This window comes from Myotis yumanensis, unplaced genomic scaffold, assembly GCF_028538775.1.
Source record: "Myotis yumanensis isolate MYYU_CA2020_CCGP unplaced genomic scaffold, mMyoYum1.0.hap1 SCAF_20, whole genome shotgun sequence".
In the NCBI taxonomy this organism is placed as follows: domain Eukaryota; kingdom Metazoa; phylum Chordata; class Mammalia; order Chiroptera; family Vespertilionidae; genus Myotis; species Myotis yumanensis.
The window spans coordinates 7,832,115-7,851,669 of NW_027223771.1; the positions used below are offsets into that span (position 1 = coordinate 7,832,115).

Below are 19,555 nucleotides of genomic sequence, written 5' to 3' on the forward strand. Positions count from 1 at the left end.
TCTCGGACGTCCGCCTAATAAAACCCTGTTATGGCACATTAGGCAGACGCATCAGCGAGGCTGTGGGTGACCTTCACCTGCCGGATGACCTTGGGCCCAGCCCCTGCACAGGCCACCTCCATCTTCTTCAACGCTGTCCATCTTTTAGTTCTGAATGACCAACCCCCGAGTTAAAAACAAAAAAAGGAATCAATTTCCTTCACAGAAGAAATGACTTTATTCCATCTGAGGGGAGTACAGGAGGCAGCTCCTCATTCTCTGCCCGGCAGTCACTGTCCCGGCTCAGCCCGCCCTGGGGACAGTCAGCAGCCCTGGGACCCACACGCTCTGCAGCGAAAGCGCCCAAGTCCATTCTGTCCGGAGACCACTGGTTTTGAGGCGCACACTTCATCACGAAGATCCTTCAAGTGTCCGCACGGAGCCCCGTTTCCACGGGACTGAGGAGAGGAACTGAAGCCACCCCCGCATCCCTCCACCGCACCCTCCCCCCACCCCCAGAGATCTGCTCAGGCGTCCCGGCCTCAGGGCAGGTGCCATCCACGTGCCCGCAGCTCGGCACCCCTGCCAGCTCACCTCCCAGAGACAGATCTGAGGCTGAGCCACCCGCCATCACCCCTCAGTGGGACCAAGATGGGCTCCCACAAAGCAAGCTGTCCCCCACCCCACGCCCCCCGCAGGGCCTCAGGGGGTACCCCATGCCCCCTGGAGCCACGCACTGGGCACCACTGTAGAATGAACGGACAGAGAAGGCACCGCAGGCAGCCAGCATGGCCCTCTCTATGGCTTTCGCAGGAGGGGCACCCCTGCGCCCTCGAGTAAGTGGGCATTTCAGCACATGGGCCCTGCTGTCCGTGTACGGGGGGTGCTGATCACCCAGAGGAAACACTGGGCGCTGTCCCTCCTGCGGCTCTGGGACCCTGAGGATGGAGTCAGGGAGCAGCGGAGGCCGCCTGTCCCTGCACCTGGCGCCAGGGGTGCGCAGGGGCTGCTGCTGGGGACGCGGGACCGGCCACTGCCTGGCCTTACGCGTCGCGCGGGCACCTCCGGGACCGGCTCTCCTCTCTCCACGCCAGACGCTGGCCAGCAAGAGGGCCCGGCAGGAGTGGCCTGGGGAACCTCACACACCAGCGGGGGACTCAGCAGTGACAGGACGCTCAGGGCGCCGCTTCCTCCGGTGACAGCATTGGATTCGAGGGCTTTCACCTTAGGAGTGACGTTGCCCAAAAGGAGAACCGGCAGGCGGACAGAGCAGGTGGCTCCCCCTGTGCCCCGTCCCGCTCAGAAGATGGGTGACAGGCGCCTTTGCCAGGGGACGGGAAGCACTTTCGCCAGAGTCCCCGCCCCCCACAGCGGGCAGCCAGGCTCCGAGGCCCTTGCCAAGGCCATGCCTCTGCTTCCCAGCAAGGCCCATTGGGGGCCCACGCAGGGCCACCCACCCGATGCCTTCAAAACCAAGGGCACGTCCCTGCAGTGTCCCTGCCCCCGCTTCCTGGGTGCAGGAGGCCCGGGGGCGGCTCTCGGCCTTGGCTGGAGGTGGGTGTTAGCCGAGAACTCGGGCGGTTTCCGAAGCGTGTCCGTGGGCCGCCCGCTGGGTGTGGTCCTGCCGGCCGGTGGGGATCGGGAGCCGGACGCCGCTTCCTGAGACACCGCAGCTAGCTCCCCGCCCAGGTCTGCCGGAGCCGGCTGCCCGGAGAGGGGGTGCTGGGCACCGGAGCCACCGGTCTGGGGGTCTGCCCTGGAGCCGCACTCGCCGCCACCGAGCCCCTGGGGACAGCGGTCGTGTCCCAGCCACCAGGAACGTCGCCCGCGGCGCGGATCTTGAAATAGACCAGATAGAACACGGGCAGGACGACGCCGATGAGGAGCATGAGGCAGACGGCGTTCCACCACCGGATCCCGCAGTCGGCGCCGAGCGGCGGTGCCTTGGGAGCAGCGGGCAGGCGCGGCTGGCGGGGCCCCGCGTGGGGACTCTCGCTGGTGAGGATTTCCGACTGCGCCGCGCGCTCGATGTTGCGGTCGATGCCCTGGAAGAAAGCCGTCAGCGGGCTGGGCGGGGCGGCGCTGTCCGGGGCCGGCGGCTCCTCCACCGTCACTCTGGTCTCTGAGGACGGGCCCGGGAGGGGTCTGAGCTCTCGGTGGGTCTCGGTGAGGATCCCATGGTTTCTCACGGGAATCTTAACAGATTTCAAAGCAAACAAGTCTTGCTCTCTGATGAAGCTGTTGGCTTGCTTGATGTCTGCCACCTGGGGAAGCCACGACACAAGCATCACGACAGACAGCCCGCCCCTGGGAGCTGACCTCCAAAAGCAGCTCTCAGCCTTTCCGGGGGGATGTGGGGGGTCCTCGCCCGCCCAGCTTACGAGTAGGATGGACACGCCCCGTCGGCGCGGCTCAGGGACTGAGCATCGACCTATGAACCAGGAGGTCTCAGTTCAATGCCCGGTCGGGGCACAGGCCCGGGTTGCGGGCTCGATCCCCAGTGTGGGGTGTGCCGGAGGCAGCCGATCCATGATTCTCTCTCATCATGGATGTTTCTATTTCTCTCTCCCTCCCTCGTCCTCTCTGAAATCAATAAGAATATATTTTAAAGAAAAATAATACAATGAACCAGTGGGAAACTGCAGCTAAGCACAAACTTCAGGCTAAAGAACGCTGGTCTTTGGCTTTAATATACAGCCAATCCTCAACAGTTCCTATAGATTTCCGAGTGTCAACAACCTGAGATCAGTTTTGGAAAAGGCTTTGTTATTTGCAGTGTGGCTGCCACAAGATGCTGTGAGGTGAGCCACAGCCATGGTGGCGAAAGGACCGCCTTGGCCTGTTCTTCTTGTAACTTCTGAGGCAACAGCGCCCCCATCTGGCTGCCCCCGCCCCCAGCAGAACCCAGTGGGCAGCTGTGTGCTCTCAGAGCTGTGCCCTCGCACGCACCAGCTGGCACACACACTTCTTAGGCTGCTCAGAAGCAGGCGGAGACTCACAAACCAAGGTGGGGAGCCAGGGGCCGACCCTCCCAGGCCAGCACTAGGGCTCCAGGAGAAAGGAGGGACTCGGTGCGTTTTAGAAACAGCAGCGTTCAGGGCCAGCACCTCCCAGAATGAGGCCTCGCGGGCTCAGAAGGGAGGGGTGTGAGGCCAGGGCAGGCCCTTCCTCCGGCTCCTGTGTGAGCATCAGGGACGGGCTCCATGGTCTGCGCGGAGCAAGGCCGCGTGTGAACGCAGGTCACAGCCCGCAGGCCTGCGGACAGCGCATTCCCGCCGAGGCCTCCGCTACCTGCGTCTCAGCTGGTTTTAATCACCTGGTTACACTGGGCTGAGGGGCATGTTTCATCCACGTCCTGAATTCAGGCAGAAGGTGTGTGAGACCCTGTGTCTGTGTCCCTAACTAACTAACAGCGATCTTCTTACTCCCGATGGGGAGACCGGGCATGTGCCGGAGGCATTATCCGGCTTCCTGGGTCCGCTGAGCATCGCCCTCGGGGGAACTCGCGGTGTCTGCTCAGGTGTGTGTAGGGCAGGGTCGCTCACACACGGACCCGTACAGCTGCCCACAGAGCCTTTTATGAGCCAAATGTACACATTTCAGCACAATGCAGCGCCCACCACGTGTACCCGGGACCAGCCTGTGTGTTTCCCCGGGAAACAGCGCCGCACCCCACACAGGTGCTCGCCATTGGGGCCTCGTTAGAGAAAGGAGTTACGTGAAGGAGGGGAAGATTTTGAGAGTAAGTTGCCGGGCGGCCTTAGAGAAAGCCCCAGAAAGCCATCGGTCGCAGAGCGCCAGCCACGCACAACAACCAGTTCCCACCCAGGAGCAAAGACAGCCGTTCCGGAAACGCGTTCCTACTTACTTGGCCACTGTCAATCACTCTGAGCGCTAAAGACACAATTAGAGAGAGAAACAGGGTTACACAGGGCACAGCGCACGGAGAGGCTCGCTCATGCAGCTCCAGAGAGAGAGACGGGGCAACGTGACCAATGGAATAAGTGACCACCAGCAAGAAAAGCTCGGAAAAAGAGACGCAGCCACAGATAAACAAGTACATAAATAAGTAAAAATAAAGCAAGCACACCAAAGAAATCTTGCATAAATTCTGCCTGGCGCCTCTGGCCCCATTAGGTCTTAAATACAATGAGCTCCAAAGGAAAGGAAAGGTTTCAGAATCTGTTGGGGGGGCGGGGCAGGGAAGAGGAGAGGGATTTTGCAAAAAGGGCTCAGCCCACCAGCTGGGACTCCTAACCTGACGCAGCTGAGCCCATGGGAGGGAAAGTGCTTGCACCTGTGAGCGCGGGCAGCAGCGAGGCCTCCCCAGCCCCCGGCCCCCAGCCCCGGCGGAAAGGGGCGGCCAGGCCTCCCCCGGGGTCTTACTTGGCAGCCGTACTGCAGGGCGAGCCGGTTGAGGCTGTCGTCCCGGGCCAGGTCCCGCTGCAGCAGCACGATGCTCCCCGCTCCGGGCGGCGCAGGGCGCTGGGCAGCCTTCTCCTGGCGCCGCGGCCGCAGAGCCACCTGGGGGGACTCGTCCTCCGAGGAGCCCCCCGAGTCCGCGCCGCCTCGGCCGAACACGTACACCTGGCTGGTCGGGGGCCCGCGGACCGCGGCGGGGCCCTGGAAGGCCTTGCTCAGCGCTCCCTTCTGCCTCATGTTCTTCGCTGCAAACCAAAGCCCGGCGTTAACTCCGCGCCAGGCGCAGCCACCCCTCCCACTGCGCTGAAGACGAGCGTCTTATTGGAGGGTATTCCCTGCCCCAAGCATTGCAAACGGTCAAAAATACCAAAATACCAGCAGCACCGAACTGTGTGTTTGTGCGAAAATAGAGGGCAGAGAGAAAGCAATAAAAACACCATTTTTTTCCAATTGTATTTTTTTTGTTTTGTTCAGAAAACCCAAGGGCTCCTCTTCTTCGCCCCTCAGTCTTCATCCACACCTGTGACCCCCCAAAACCAGAAATGTGGAGACAAACTGGGCAGCTTAACTCGGAACCGCGGCCCCAAACATTCCTGCTCACGTGGACAATTTCAATGCATCGGCAGCAAGACCGCTTGCTCAGAAGAACTGGGAATAAAACACCCCGGTTTTTGAAACAGCTGATGTCACAGGCGATGCAGGGCGAGTTAGGGGGGAGCCCCTGACATCCTTCCGGTTTCTCCCAAGTCCCGTGGCCTCCATGGCTCCCCAAGTCCAGCCAAGTGCACAAACACACCCCTCGCCCCTCCCCAGGTTGTCCCAACGAGTCCAGGAGTGAAATCTCTCCAGCACAGAATGACAGCCCCGAAGGGTGGACATCCGGGCCTGTGGGGACCCCAGCGCGACCCCCGCCCCCGCCCCGAGGTCACCTGCGCGGCCCGGGCCGCGCCCCTCCACCCGCACTCAGGGCCGGCAGCGCCCCCAGGCCTCAGTTTCCCGCAATGTCTCTTCCGTGAAAGGAGGGGGGGTCCCCAAACGGGAGCTGGCACTCAAAACGGGGAGCGGCCCGCCTCTGCGCTTAGGCGGGGCCCCAACTTGACACAAGGCACGACCTCTGACCTCCAACCCCAACCACCTCGGGCCAGACCCCGTCGGCCGCGGTCGCCGCCCCTCCAGCGGCAGGAGGGTGGCCGGCCCCCCGTCCCCCAGCCGGGCGAAGTTTAGCGCCACCGACCCCGGCCAAGGCCACCCCGCAAACCCCGATACCTCAGCTCCCAGGATTCGCCGCGCCCGTCGCCCGCGCCGCCGACACTGCTGCGCTTGCCCATTGGCTGCGAATATCTGCGGACTCGAGGGGCGAGGCAGCCAATGAAATCAGCGGGGGGCGGGCACTAGGACGAGTCTGGCATCCTGATTGGTCAGCACCGGACGTGCAGGGAGCGAGGCTCGGGCCTAGGGGCGGGGCCGGGATCGGGGGCGGAGCTTCTAGGGGGCGGGGTCCCAGCTCCGACCTGAGCCCCGCCCCGCCCTCCTGCCTGTCACTGGCTGTGATTCACCTGAACGCCTCACTCCCACAGCGGAGACCCAGGCAGAGAAGGTACCTTTGCTCAGATGGGCGAGGGGTCCGCGCCGCCCGCGAGGGTAACAACAGTCCACCAATGTCAACACTGAACCACCACGACTCGGACCAGAAATATTCAATTTATCGAATGCAGGATGGCAGAGGGCTCCTTCACCTTAAAGGTCATGGATGAACTCACACACGAAATCACAAACGTTTAAAACTCCCATCCAAAAAAGAAAACGGAAATTAAGAAGCAAAACTAACTGGAGGAAAAGAAATGCAACAAATACCACAAATGATTAAAATCCTTATTTGAGGGAGACCTCGTCAGATGAATAAGAAAGACACTAAGACCACAGTAGATGGATGGGTGCAGACAGTTCACCAAAGAATCCAAAGTGTGCACAGTGAAGAAAAACTAACCCTCACTAGCAGTCGAATTAAACGAAAAGATTAAAACAGGAAGGTTTCAAAAAACCCTTCTATGGCTTTCCATCCTGCTTAGAATGAAAGACAAATTCTTTATCTTGGCAGACAGGTCCAGGATGGCGTGAGGGCACAAACGCATTCTCTGCCATTCTGCTCACTCCTCTCAGCCACACTTGCCTTTGCATCACTTCCCAGTTAATTTGCTTAGAGGTTATCATCTCTAGGTCTGTTTTGCTCACCACTCCCAGTGCTCACCTCAGAACCTACACTTAGATGCTCATTTAATAGTTCAATAGGACAGACATTAAGTGATGTGATCTGGGGGACACAGGTGCAAAGTAGCAGGGCCAAAATCCAAATCCTAAAGTGTCTCACTCCAAAGACCCTCTGTCAGCCACGGCTGTGCTTCCGGCCCAAAGGTGTGATGGCCGGAGCACCTGCAGTCATCTTGGACCATGAGGCAGCAACAGTGGAGGTGGAATCCATGTGGAATCCAAAGCAGAAAGGTGGAAGGCGTTTTTTGTCCAAAATGTCAGGACTGGTAAGTACAAGAGGCAGGATATATCTCCAGGCAGTGGCCACTGAAAGCTTCTGAACAGGACTGTTTTTTTTTTTTTTTATTTTAATTGATGTCAGAGAGGATGGGAGAGGGAGAGAGGAATAGAAACATCTATGATGAGAGAGAATCATGGATCGGCTGCCTCCTGCACGCCCCCTACTGGGGATGGAGCCCACAACCTGGGGAAATGCCCTGACCAGGAATTGAATCAATAACCCCTTGGTTCCTAGGTGGGTCGATGCTCAACCGCTGAGCCACATAACTGGGCTCTCCCATGCTGACCTTTAACCCCAGCACTGGCTTTCCTGGGCATGCCAGGGAATTCTGCCTGGTTCACAGGGCCTAACTCAACACCTCCACAGCCCCCATCTCCTCCCCAGCCCCCTGAGATCAGGTGGGGACAGACCTCATTTATAACTTTTATAGGAATTACATGCTAACATGGAACTATTTTAGATATATTCGGTTACAGAAAATATTATGAAAATCAATTTCACATATGGATCCTCTTAGTACTCTGAGTTAGAGGCATTCCCAGGCCTGGGACCGCTGGCTGGAAGAGGATGTAAATTTAATTTTACAGGCTGTTGCCAGGTTGCTTTCAAACAAAGGCCACAACAATTCACATTTCAGCAACAATTTTCAGAGAACCCCATACTGGTACTTATTTTTATCAATCCGCTAGGTATAAAGTGATAGGCTGAATGCAGCAGAAAACCCCAAACTAGCAGAGACCATGTTTGTTGTCCTCAGCCCTCGTGTGCCAAGACGGCTGCCATAGCGCCAGGCATCATGTCCTCATTCCAAGCAGCAGGCGAGAGGCATTCACAAAGGCGAGCACACTGCCTCCCTTTCAAGAGACTTCTTGGACATGACACGTACTATTTCTGCTCGCATATATTGAGTCAGGACACATGCCTGGATCGCAGGCTTGATCTCTGGTAGGGTCATCTGACCGATGTTTCTCTCTCATCGATATTTCTCTCTATCCTTTTCCCTTCCTCTCTTTCTAAAATCAATAAAAATCCAACATCCTTTCATGATAAACACATTCAACAAACGAGGAGTAGAAGGGAACTTTCTCAACCTGCTTTATGACATGAACGGAAACCCCCAAGCTAACATCATACTTAACGAAGACTAAAAGCGTTCCCCTTAAACTTGGGGGCAAGACAAGGATATCTGCTCTTGTCACTTCTATTCAACATTGTAGTGGCAGTTCTGACTGGGGCAGTTAGGCAAGAAAATAAAATAAAAATCATTTAGATGGGAAATAGAGAAGTAAAACCATCTCTTTTGTAGATGACATAATATATGCAGAAAATCCCCTGCCAAATCCATAAGAAACTATTAGAGCTAACAGATGAGTTAAGCAAGGTTGCATAAAACACACTTCTATATAGGAAAGAAATCTTTGATGAATGGGCGATCCATAAAAGAAATATTCCACATATAGCAATGAACAGTCTGAAAATAAAATCCCGAAATAATTATACTTACAATAGTAGCAAAAGAGAATAACATACTTAGGAAGACATTTAACAAAAGAAGTGGTGGACTTGTATACTGAAATCTAAGGAGTTTAAAAGGACCCCGATAAATGGAAAGACATCTCACATTCATAATAATTTAATATTCGGATGGCAATTCTCCCCAAATTGATTTACAGATTCAGTTTAGTACCTCTCAAAATTCCAACTATCTTTTTATTACAGATATCGACAAGCTGATCTTATAATTCATACAGAAATTCGAAGGACCCAGAGGAGCCAAAGCAATTTTGAAAAGCAAGGACAAGATGGGAGGACTCAAAATTTCCAATATCACACCTTCCTACAAAGCAATAATAATCAAAATGGCCATAAGAAGAGACATTCAGAGGAACGGAATAGAACCGACAGCCCAGAAAAATCCACACATTAACAGGCAATGGTTTTGGACAAGGGTGTCAAGACCATTCAATCAATGGACATAAAAATAGTCTTTTCCACAAATCCCACAGGACAACTGAATATCCACATTATAAAATAAATTTGCATCACTATTGCATGTCATTAACTGAAGCCCGGTCGGCGTGGCTCAGTGGTGGAGTGTTGACCTATGAACCAGGAGGTCACAGGTTCGATTCCTGGTCAGGGCACATGCCCCAGTTGCAGACTCGATCCCAAGTGCGGGGCGTGCAATGATTCTCTCTCATCATTGATGTTTCTATCTCCCTCTCCCTCTCCCTTCTTCTCTGAAATGATAAAAATATATTTAAAAAAACACATTAACTGAAAATGAATAAACAACTAAATCTAAGAGCTAACTCTAAAAAATCCTTAGAAGCAAACATGGGCCTGAAAATGCGTGGCCTTGGAGTGAGGCAGGTTTTCTTGGATGTGACATGGAAAGCACAAGTAATCAAAGGAAAAACAGAGAAAGTGGATTTCGTCGCAAGTACAAACCCTGCCCGTGGTCGAAGAAGATCTTCGAAAATCATTTCTCTGACAAGCGTCTAACATCCAGACTATATAAAGAATTCATGCCACTCAACAATAAACAGACACCCCACTTAAAAATGGACAAAGAATCTGAGTAGACATTTCTCCAAAAAAAGACATAAAAATTAGCAGTAATCTTTAAGCACGTGTAAAGATGTTTAATATCACTGCTGACCATTTGGGGTTGAATGCACGACATTGTAGATTAAAAAAACAAACAAACAAACTGCACCTAGAAAACTGCAGAGGTCATTTGAGGCTCTGAATTATTACACCTGCATTTTTCTGCAGGCAGCGAGACCAGAGACAGTGAGGGTGCCCGGCCAGCAGGGGGCACTGTGACGTCACCGTGGATCCAGCCTTGGGCTTTCCCTCCAGATCACACAGCTGGGGAGGGGCAGAGCTGGGATTTAAAGTCCTGTCTCTTTAATGCCAAAGCTCATGGTTTTCCTACTGTCAATCACCCAAGATCACGGTGCAGGGAGGGACGGGGGCCTCTTTCTGGCTTGCCAATGACTACCTTCTCCCTGTACCCTCACAGGTAGAAGATATATATATTATGTATATATGTACATATGCACATGTGCATATATATGTATGTATATGTTTATGTATATTTGTGTGTGTGCATACAACACACATACACACACACACATCTCACCATGAAGACCCCCCTATTTACCTCCAACAGCCCTATTGGGGGTTAGGGCTTCCACATACGAATCCTATAGAGACGCAAGCTTTCCTTCCAGCGCAAACGCCTTTGATATTCACTGACCTGTGTAGTGCCCTTCGCCAGCGTCCTGCTTCTTCGTGCGGATGCACGTCGCCTTGCCGCCCTCCTCTTCTGCTTCCCTGTTCCTTCCTCTTCACTAACGCATCTTCTTTCCACGCCGCGCCAGGAATTCTTTATTCCACCCTGTGGGCCTGTGAGAGTGTCACTCCCTGACGGTGCAACCAGGGACCTCTGCCGCCTCCCAAGGTCACGGTGCACAGGCCACCTTCTCTCCCAGCCCGAACCCCAGAGCATCCTGACGGCATCTCTTTCCTGAGCTACAGGAACAACATCCACTTGAGGGGAAGCTGACTTTCCAAATGCACCGTATGCTGTTGCTTCTCTCTAGGAGGCTGGGGCAGTAGCTTCCACTTGTCCGCACTACCTCTACTGCAGAGGTAACGACCATTCAAGAAAGCAGTTATGCCAGCCAGTGTGGCTCAGTGGTTGAGCATGGACCTAGGAACCAGGAGGTCACGGTTCCATTCCCGGTCAGGGCACATGCCCGGGTTTCGGGCTCGATCCCTAGTAGGGGGCGTGCAGGAGGCAGCCAATCCATGATTCTCTCTCCTCATTGATGTTTCTGTCTCTCTTCCTTTCCCTTCCCCTCTGAAATCAATAATTTAAAAAAATGAAAAAGAATAAAAGGGAAAGCAGTTGTCCCCTGGAGCAGATGGTGGGCGCCAGGAGGGATGCTGTAAGTCAGGGTAGACTTAGTAATGGGTTTCTGGTCGGAGGAGACCACCAGGGCTGCCCATTAACACCACATTAGCCAGGGCCATTGTTCAAGAACAAATCAATCATGAATCAGAGCTTGAGCCACGCATGATTAATGGGTGGCGCGGTGTCACCATGAATCACGCTCCGGAGTGCTGAGGAAAGCCCGAATGCGCGAGAAGGTGAGGGTTTAGGGTTTCCTGAAACAAAGCTCAGTCAGTGATATTCATGAGCGGATGACGTACTGTGCTAACCAGGCCTTGGTATTAGTCCAACCCCATTAGGGATCCCAGGGGCTGCAGGGCTGCCCAGCTGCTGAGCTTTCTGGAATAGAGGGATTCATATGCAGCCTGTGTCTGGGGAGAAACCATATACAGCCCATCGTGTGTTTTCAGAGCTCGACGTGGAGAGCAAACGAGAAAGGAGAGGTTTAAGATTTCCAATTAAATTCAAACGTCGCATGAGGCCGGGGAGAGGCCAGATTTCCTTGCAGTTGGGGATGTAGGTCCTCAGAGCCCCATAGGACTGGAAGCCGACCTCAACGTGAGGGTCAACTTTGGTGGAGCAAGACGCAAAGCAAGCTGGGAGTTGCACACTGCTAAGGCGCTTTTAAAATATATATATTTTTATTGATTTTATTGTTATTACTTTTTAATCATGGATACGATGCTTGTGTCCGCTGTCAAGCATATCCCCTCAATGTTTAAAAAAATATTCTTGTTGATTTCAGAGAGGGAGAGAGAGATAGATACTTCAGTGATGAGAGAGAATCACTGATTGGCTGCCTCCTGCACGTCCCCCACTGGGGATCGAGCCTGCAACCCGGGCATGTGCACTGACCGGGAATCGAACTGTGACTTCCTGGTGCATAGGTCAATGCTCAACCACTGAGCCACGCTGGCCAAGCTATTTTTATTGATTTTAGAGAGAGGAAGGGAGAGGGAGAGAGAGCTAGAAACATCAATGATGAAAGAGAACCACTGATTGGCTGCCTCCTGCACGGCCCACACTGGGGATCCAGCCACAACATGGGCAGGTTCCCTGACCAGGAATCTAACAGTGACCTTCTGGTTCATGGGCCAACCCTCAACTAAGATGCTTTTTCATGCTATTGGTCCAGCTACTATTATTGTCCTGAGCGAGAATAATACCAGCTACCATCTCTTGGACCAACTGTGTACCAGGCTCTGCCTCAGGTGCTCGGTAGACATGAACATACGTAGCTCTATATTGGAAGACAAGAAGACTGTGTACCTGCGATTTCGAGCACACAGAATCCCGGGGTGTGGAGGCTCCGGAACCATCTTATTGGTCCGCTTGCTTTTCCTGTAAGTCCACTCTGTGGGGCCGGGTCTCCCCTGTCTGTGGATGACAGCTGTGGCCCATGAAGTCCCTGTTCCCTCCTGGGTAAGAAAAGCAATTCCCTGGTCACTTTCTCAGGTCAATTTCAGTTGCAATCTATGATCTCTATTCAGCAATAAGTAGTTCCATTAAAGGATCTAAATTCTGAGCTTATTTTAAAAATTGATATATACACATATGTCATATACATTATACAAAAAATATACTTATGTATATTCTATATATCAGTTTCAGAGCAGAAGGAAGGGAAAGAGAGATGGAAACATCCATGATGAGAGAGAATCATGGCTGGGCTGCCTCCTGCACGCCCCCTATTGGGGATCCAGCCCGCAACCCAGGCATGTGCCCTGACCGAGAATCAAACCGTGACCTCCTGGTTCAAAGGTCAATCTCAACCACTGAGCCACGCCGGTCGGATCAAACTCTGACATTATTTAAATTTTTGACCACTGCTCCTTCTTTGGCTTAAGGAGGAAACCTGCTTGGAGGAGGGGTCTCTGATAAGCCTCTTTGGGTTTTCCCCACCTTGGCCTCCTTCCTTCTCCTGGGCAGGGTGGACAGGAAAGGGGAGCACGGATGTTCTGACCTGCCAGCTACTATGGGGTACAGGCATCCCTCCAGCCCTTTCATAGGTTGTTTGAAGACAGACCCGCCCCCAACCCACCCTGTCATGTGCTGGGGGCTCTCACCTGGAAGGCTGACACGGGTGACATGCTTCCCTCCACTGTGGCCGCAGCGCCTTCTGCAGCTTCTGGGATTGTGGCTGATCACGGCTGGACCCTGGCTGTGGTCCCCTCTGAACACAGTCCTCTCGGATGGTGACCCAAGCCCCCTCCACTGGCTCCCTCTCAGAGAGCCCACACATTGGAACACAGGCCGTCCTGGGGCAGTCACCTCCCCTTTGTTCTGCCAACAAAGCACCCAGGCAGCCAGCTAGGGACTGAATTGAGCCCCCCTGGTCAACATGTTGCAGTGCTAAGCCACAATGTTACTGTATTTGGAGACAGGGCCTGTAAGGAGGTAAAGAAGGTTAAATGAGGTCGTAGGGGTGGGGCCCTGATCCAAGAGGATTAGTGTCCTTATAAGACAAGACACCAGAGTTTTCTCTCTCTGGGACACCAGCTTTCCAGCACCAGAATGAGGGGTTGGGAATGTCATAAAGATTCGGGGGTCTCTAGGAGGGGTTGAGGAGGCCGGCTGGGTGAAGGGAGCCTCCCAGGAAATTCCCAGGGGGATGGCCCAGGCCCATTTGCGCGGGGGTCCAGCTGACATCTCTCCCTGTTTTGTTCCAGACATACCTGAGACATCTGCTTTCCTGTAATCCCACCTGGTCCCCAAAGGAGGTACTCACCGGAGGATGGAACCACAACCACATTGCTGCCAGCAGGCGGCAGACATCGGAGGGAGCCACTACCGTATCTCAGCTGCTGGAGGAGAGGAACCATGTCCAGGGCCCAGATGCACACAGGGCCTCAGTCCATGGTTTGGTAGATCAACCCTGGCCCTTGACCCCAGCAGGAAAAAAAAATGCGAGAAACATGGATTGGCTGCCTCCTACTGGGGATCGAGCTCGAAACCTAGGCATGTGCCCTGACCGGGCATCGAACCGTGGCCTTCTGGTTCACGTGTGGGTTGATGCTCAACCACTGAGCCACGCCGGCTGCGCTATCCAGTGTTTTGTTTTCATCTCAATGACTTTGTCAATGCTGAGTTGCCTTGCTGGCTCTTTTTCCTATTTACTTGATTTTGTGTCAAGATTTCCTGTTCGTTTACAAATATTTGCTCCTCCTAGATTTGCCTTTTGACGTCCCCAAACAGCTGTGTGAGAATCTAGCTCATATCTGCGAACGGCTGTGTGCAGACGGACACACGTCCATCCGCCTGGCCAGGCAGCTCGGCCTGAATGCAGGACCGTTCAATGAGGTCCGACCCACGGACCCGCTTGGAAAGCACAGATGATGTCATTATGATGTGACATTGGCGATCACTGTGGGAGGCCCAGGATTCACTGGAGGCTGCTAGGGGGGTGGTACTCAAACGTTGAGAACTTGGCTTTGCTGAGTCTCAGCCATCGCAAAGCCAGCAGATCCTATTCCCCCCCAGGCAGAAGTGTGTTTATCCTGACTCCGGAGCCAACAGCCCTATTAGTTTTGAGCTGACTTAAATATTTTTCCACATTTGGGCAGAGCCACTGTGAGCCAAGAGAAGGGCATGGTCACATATTGTTATGATTCTCTGAGGACGGGGACTGTGCCTCATTTATCCTTCCTTCCACCCTGCATCCACCACGCGACTCAACAAATGCTTACTCCCCTGGCTGGTTTGGCTCAGTGAGTAGAGCATCGGCCCGCAGACTGAAGGGTCCTGGGTTCGATTCTGGTCAAGGGCACGTACCTTGGTTGGAGGCTCAATCCTGGGCCCTGGTTGGGGTGCGTGCGGGAGGCAACCCATCGATGTGTCTCTCCCTCTCCCTTCCACTCTCTCTAAAAAATAAATCAATGGAAAAATATCCTCGGGAGAGGACAACAACAGCAGCAAATGTTTACGGACTCACACTGTAAAATGGTCATTTAAGAGTAGTCATGATATAAAGTACAGCCTGGCCGGTGTGGCTGAGTGGTTGAGTGTGGACCTATGAACCAGGAGGTCACGGTTCAATTCCCGGTCAGGGCACATGCCCGGGCTGCAGACCTGATCCCCAGTAGAGGGCGTGCAGGAGGCAGCCCATTGATGGTTCTCACTCATCATTGATGTCTCTCTCCCTCTCTCTCCTTCTTCACCTCTGAAGTCAATAAAATACATATTAAAAAGAAACATCAACAATGAGAGAGAACCATGGATCGGCTGCCTCCTGCATGCCCACACTGGGGATCGAGCCTGCAATCTGGACATGTGCCCTGACCGGGAATCGAACCGCAACCTCCTGGCTCATAGGTTGACGCTCAAACACTGAGCCACACCGGCCGGGCCCCATCCAGGGTTTGCAACCACACAGGGAGGAGGCCCAGGATGGGATGGTTGGTTAGCACTTGCTCACTGGGGGAGACACGGCCAGAAGCGCATGGACCAGCGCCCCCTGACACTGCCCACAGCTGGCCGGCAGCCCCCAGCTCCCTGCAGACAAGCCCCGCGACTTCCCCGGGAGGAAGGCTCACCGCCTCCCTCTCTCAGCCTCGAGCACTGGCTTCTGTCTCTTGCTGCACAGACAGCTCACGACTGTTACAGGAAAAACACTTTATTGAACATATTCAGCTCGCTTCCAATGAAATGATCAATCTTTCATGTACAGTGGTGTCCAATGTGTATCTTCTATTGTATTTCTTTTTTGTTTTTTTCTCCACTTCTTCTTCTTTCGAAAACCAGCACCAAAAAAGTCACACAGAATAACCCGGGGACAGTACGCAAAGTGAGTTAACTAATGGGAACTATATACATTTGACTCCGGAGAGAACAAGACATGGTATTACTGCCACTGAGATCGTGCCCTGTGGGTAGAGATGGCCAAGCCATGGTCAGCCGAGAGGGTTGCATTTGCACCGATGAAAACAGCACCATGAGCCCGGCTGGTGTGGCTCAGTGGTTGAGATTCAACCCATGAACCAGGAGGTCACGGTTCGATTCCTGGTCAGGCTCGATCCCCAGTAAGGGGCGTGCAGGAGGCCAATCAATGATTCTCTCTCACCATTGATGCTTCTATCTCTCTCCCCCCTCTCCCTCCCTCCCTCTCTGAAATCAATAAAAATATATTTTAAACAAATAGCACCACAAGATCCTAAGACGGTAGTTAGCCACGCATGTGTGCGACCACGTAGGGACAGCACTTGAATGACAGTACAGGGTGTCGTTGCCCATAAAGACACGCCACTGCCGCTGTGGCCATCACGGGGTGTCCGTGTCTTCTGAACAAAGTGGGGTGACGGCTGCACCGAGGTCAGGCATTGCTGGTGAGTTTCAGATCGCCAGCGCCCACGCGAGCGAAAGGAGCATTTTAGGGAAGCAATGGGGTGTTTCTTAATAACCGAATCGGCCGCTTGCACTCTGAGGGTGTGGGGCCCTTGCCAGGGGCGCGCAGTTGACACAGAGGCGACAGGGAAAGGGCTCAGCTAGGAGCCCAGGCCGAGACCCATGCAGGCGTGCAAGCTAAGCTGCCCGGCTTCCTTAGCTGGCCTCCCCCCGCCAACCTCTCTGTCCCCCGCCCCACCCCACCCCCGGCTCTGTCCATCTGTGATGAACTACAGAACATTTGGGGCTGAGGAAAAACGAAATCCTAGTGCCCCCAGATTTAAGAACTTTGTGGGTACAAGAGCCGGGGGGGAGGGTGACATTAGAGGACGGGCAGCCCCATCCTGGCAGTCTGTCCCTTCTCTCCGCAGAGCACCGGGCACTGAGCACCAAAGGAGGGCTCTCCACTCCTCACTGATTCCAGGGGTTGGGGGTAGGGGCAGCGGCCAAGGGGCTGCATCAAGTCCCGGCCAACCCCCTCCACTTCCCCATCCCTGGAGCAGGCTTGAGAGAGCAGAGGGATGTGTTGTTTGTCATTGTGATTGAAGCGGACCTGAAAGTCGTGACATCCACAACACAAACACAGATCACAGACACAGCGCCAATAAGTGAAAAAGCACCCGGAGAAGACCCCATGCACATCCTCTGGGGCAACGGAGGAGATGGTGGGGTCTTCATGGCAAAGTCCTTGAACATGAGCACCCATCCAACTGCCACCACGCTGGCCAGGGAAACGGACATCTTGGCATCCAGGGCCCGTTCCCAGGCTGGGGTCCCTTCCTCCCAGCTCCCGGGAGGTGAGCTGTGAGCGGCCTGTGCGAGAGCAGTGCTGTGGGTTGGAGGATCCTGGCTGCAGGACTGTTGCGCCCTGTCGTCAGGACTCATCTGTGCCCTCAGAGGGGTCACCTCCCCAGGCTCCAGAGAGGGCACAGCTCTGTTTTGAGGGGCGAAGAGACTGAAGGTGGGAAAGACCCTCTTCATGCTTTTCTGAGTGTCCTTCTTGCCCCTGGGAAGATGGTCAACAGGGACATGACAAGGTCTGCGCTACAGGAAGGCTGGATGGCCGGGCAGTGGTCCCTGGTCCCGGCCAGGCAGCTCTCCTCCACGGATCCTGGCCCACTAGGTGGAGCGTCCCCTGGAGGAAACCTGCCCGTGATAGACGAAGTGGCCAGGCTTGAGCTTGAATCTTCTGAGGTTCTGGAGATAATCAACTTCAGGCAGATGACCAAGGTCACTGGGAAGTCATCCACAAGGTGCCAAATTTATGAAGTCCTGGCTAGAATAGAGGGCTCCCCCACCAGAAAGTAGAGTAGAGGGCTCCAGAAGGCAGAGAGGAGCCCCCACGACCCTGACAAGGCTGTCCTGGGCTCCCCAGTCTGCCAGGAAGCGATCCCAGAGCTGCTCACAGCACCTGGAAGAGAGGGTCTTCCATTTCCCTGGGTGGACAGCAGAGATCTGACAATTAAGCACCTCCCCAAACCTAAACCCTTCCAGAATCTTCTCCCCAACACAGCTGATGCAATTCGACGTGGCCCCGGTCTCCCATTGGTTCACGCAGATCCAGCCTTGCACAGGGAAGTCCTCCAGGCCAGGCCCAGGGTCCAGAGAACCTGCTCTCAGCGCTGGGCGGACAGCAAAGTTCCTGTGTTGTCACGAAGCCCCTCCGGAGAGGCCGCCGGCATCTGTTCTTCCATCCAGGGTGCCGCTGCCTTTCAGAATGAAGCCCGATTTCATGTCCACGGTCTCGTTTGGGCTACTCCACCCCGTGATACACGAAGCACCGGGAATTCGGACGTCGGAAGGAAGCCGAGGCAGAGGCAGAGGCGGCCAATGACGTCTTGCTCTGCTGTCGGTTGTCAGAGGTGCCCCCGTTGAGGTCCAGGGGACCTTCGAGACTGTGCCGATTCTGTGGCTCAGGCCTATCTTCCCCTTACTGCAGAAAGCCATCCAGTGGCTCTGAACAATATATTAAGTATAAAAGCACCAAGGGCAAAGGTCAAGTCCACACGAGTTCTACGGGGACTGGATTCTTGGGACGGCCTGTGGGGGAGGGGCGCTGTGCTTTGGAGGATCCTGGCTGCAGGACTGCTGTGCCCTCAGATGGGTGGGTGTTCAGCTGGCCCTGGAGTGTGGCGGGACTGCGGGAGCGCGTGTCATGAGCTTGGTGAGGGCGGGGGCAGCGGCCGGCGCATCTTGTTGGCGTAGAAGTCCCTGCACGTCTGGCAGCAGCGCTGGTACCACCGCATGTCCTGGCACAGGTTCTTTTCCCGGATGACCCGACAGTACACGGTCCACTGGTCCCGCGTGCATTTGTAGGTCAGGGCAGCTACGGGGACAGCGGAGAGAGAAAGCCTGGGGGTTACGGAGGGCAGGGGGTCACTGTGACACACGCCTGGAGGTGGCCCGCGGCCCGGCCCACACTGGGCCGCCCTTACTGTTGCCCCATGGAGCCTGGTGGCGACTGAGGAGGTATGTCCCCTGCTGGGGACACTGGCTGCTGCTTTCTTCTACAGGGGACGCACCCCTGTGTCCAATTGACCACGTGGCAGAGTCTGGTGGCCTGGCCGCCTCCTTGGGATGGGGGCACTGCCCACCCTGCTTCTGAGCTAAGTGGCGCTTACTGTATTTTGTGGCGGAGACCTTGTCACTATGGGCACTTATGAAACACGAGGGCATGGGGCGCTGAAGATCAAAGGGCCCACACAGCTCAAGGTCACAGCGCAAACAAGGGTCATGGTTCTGCAGAGAGGAGGCCCTGCCTGAGGGACATCCCTGGGGGACTCCGTGGGGCTGGTGCATACAACAGCCCGGGGTGCACTTCCATAAGTTCACTCACCCTCCCCCACCCAGTGCAGCTACAGAGAAACGCCCTTCATTCCGGTGCATTCCAAGCGTCGGGGAAAGGGCTGTAGGTGGGACATATTCCCTGGGGATGTCTATTTGGGCGCCAGTGGATCAGTGTTCAGTGTTTCTCGCCCTGCACCCCTGCTGGCCTGGGCCATGCCCGCTAACGGCCGAGTTGGGAGCCCATGGGGCCAAGCTGCTCACACAGAAGGTCCCCATTGAACGAAAGACCAAACCCGCTAATACCTCTCCCGTCTTCTCGAGCTCGGCTTGAGGAACATCCCGTGCGACGTCCCCAAGGATTCATGAACGGCGCCCCCACCACCTCCCTTTGCCCCGCCCCACCTAGGAACCCTAAAACATTTGGAGGGATCCCCTCGTGTTCCCCAGGGGTGGGCAGGGGGGTCAGTGGGACACTG

The 19,555-nt window shown here is 54.8% G+C and overlaps 2 protein-coding genes across 3 annotated transcripts in view; both read right to left on the minus strand.

The window, feature by feature from the left end:
* Window positions 1-508: 508 nt before the first annotated feature.
* Window positions 509-5,707, minus strand: LYSMD4 (LysM domain containing 4). Of its 2 annotated transcripts, XM_070400542.1 has the most exons (3): window positions 5,668-5,707; window positions 4,366-4,646; window positions 509-2,243 (listed from the first exon to the last, which is right to left on the minus strand). In XM_070400542.1, exons 2-3 carry the CDS (start codon window positions 4,636-4,638, stop codon window positions 1,653-1,655), a joined length of 864 nt encoding a protein of 287 aa, XP_070256643.1. In that variant the 5' UTR covers window positions 4,639-4,646; window positions 5,668-5,707; the 3' UTR covers window positions 509-1,652. The 2 variants fall into 2 exon arrangements, with proteins under 2 accessions (XP_070256643.1, XP_070256644.1); XM_070400543.1 differs by lacking the exons at window positions 4,366-4,646; window positions 5,668-5,707 and adding an exon at window positions 3,848-4,329.
* Window positions 5,708-16,532: 10,825 nt separating this feature from the next.
* Window positions 16,533-19,555, minus strand: part of ADAMTS17 (ADAM metallopeptidase with thrombospondin type 1 motif 17) — a 90,689-nt gene continuing 87,666 nt past the window's right edge. The window contains exon 22 of the mRNA XM_070400340.1: window positions 16,533-18,618. Within this exon, the coding sequence (XP_070256441.1) occupies window positions 18,446-18,618 (173 nt within the window). The 3' untranslated portion in view covers window positions 16,533-18,445. The remainder of the gene's footprint in view (window positions 18,619-19,555) is intronic.

Excerpts from the sequence above, each read along its gene's own strand:
- LYSMD4 (XM_070400542.1), bottom strand. The coding sequence starts at position 4,638 with ATGAGGCAGAAGGGAGCGCTGAGCAAGGCCTTCCAGGGCCCCGCCGCG. Across the intron at positions 2,244-4,365 it reads CCCTGCAGTACGGCTGCCAA|GTGGCAGACATCAAGCAAGC; the intron begins GTAAGACCCCGG and ends TGGCTTCCCCAG.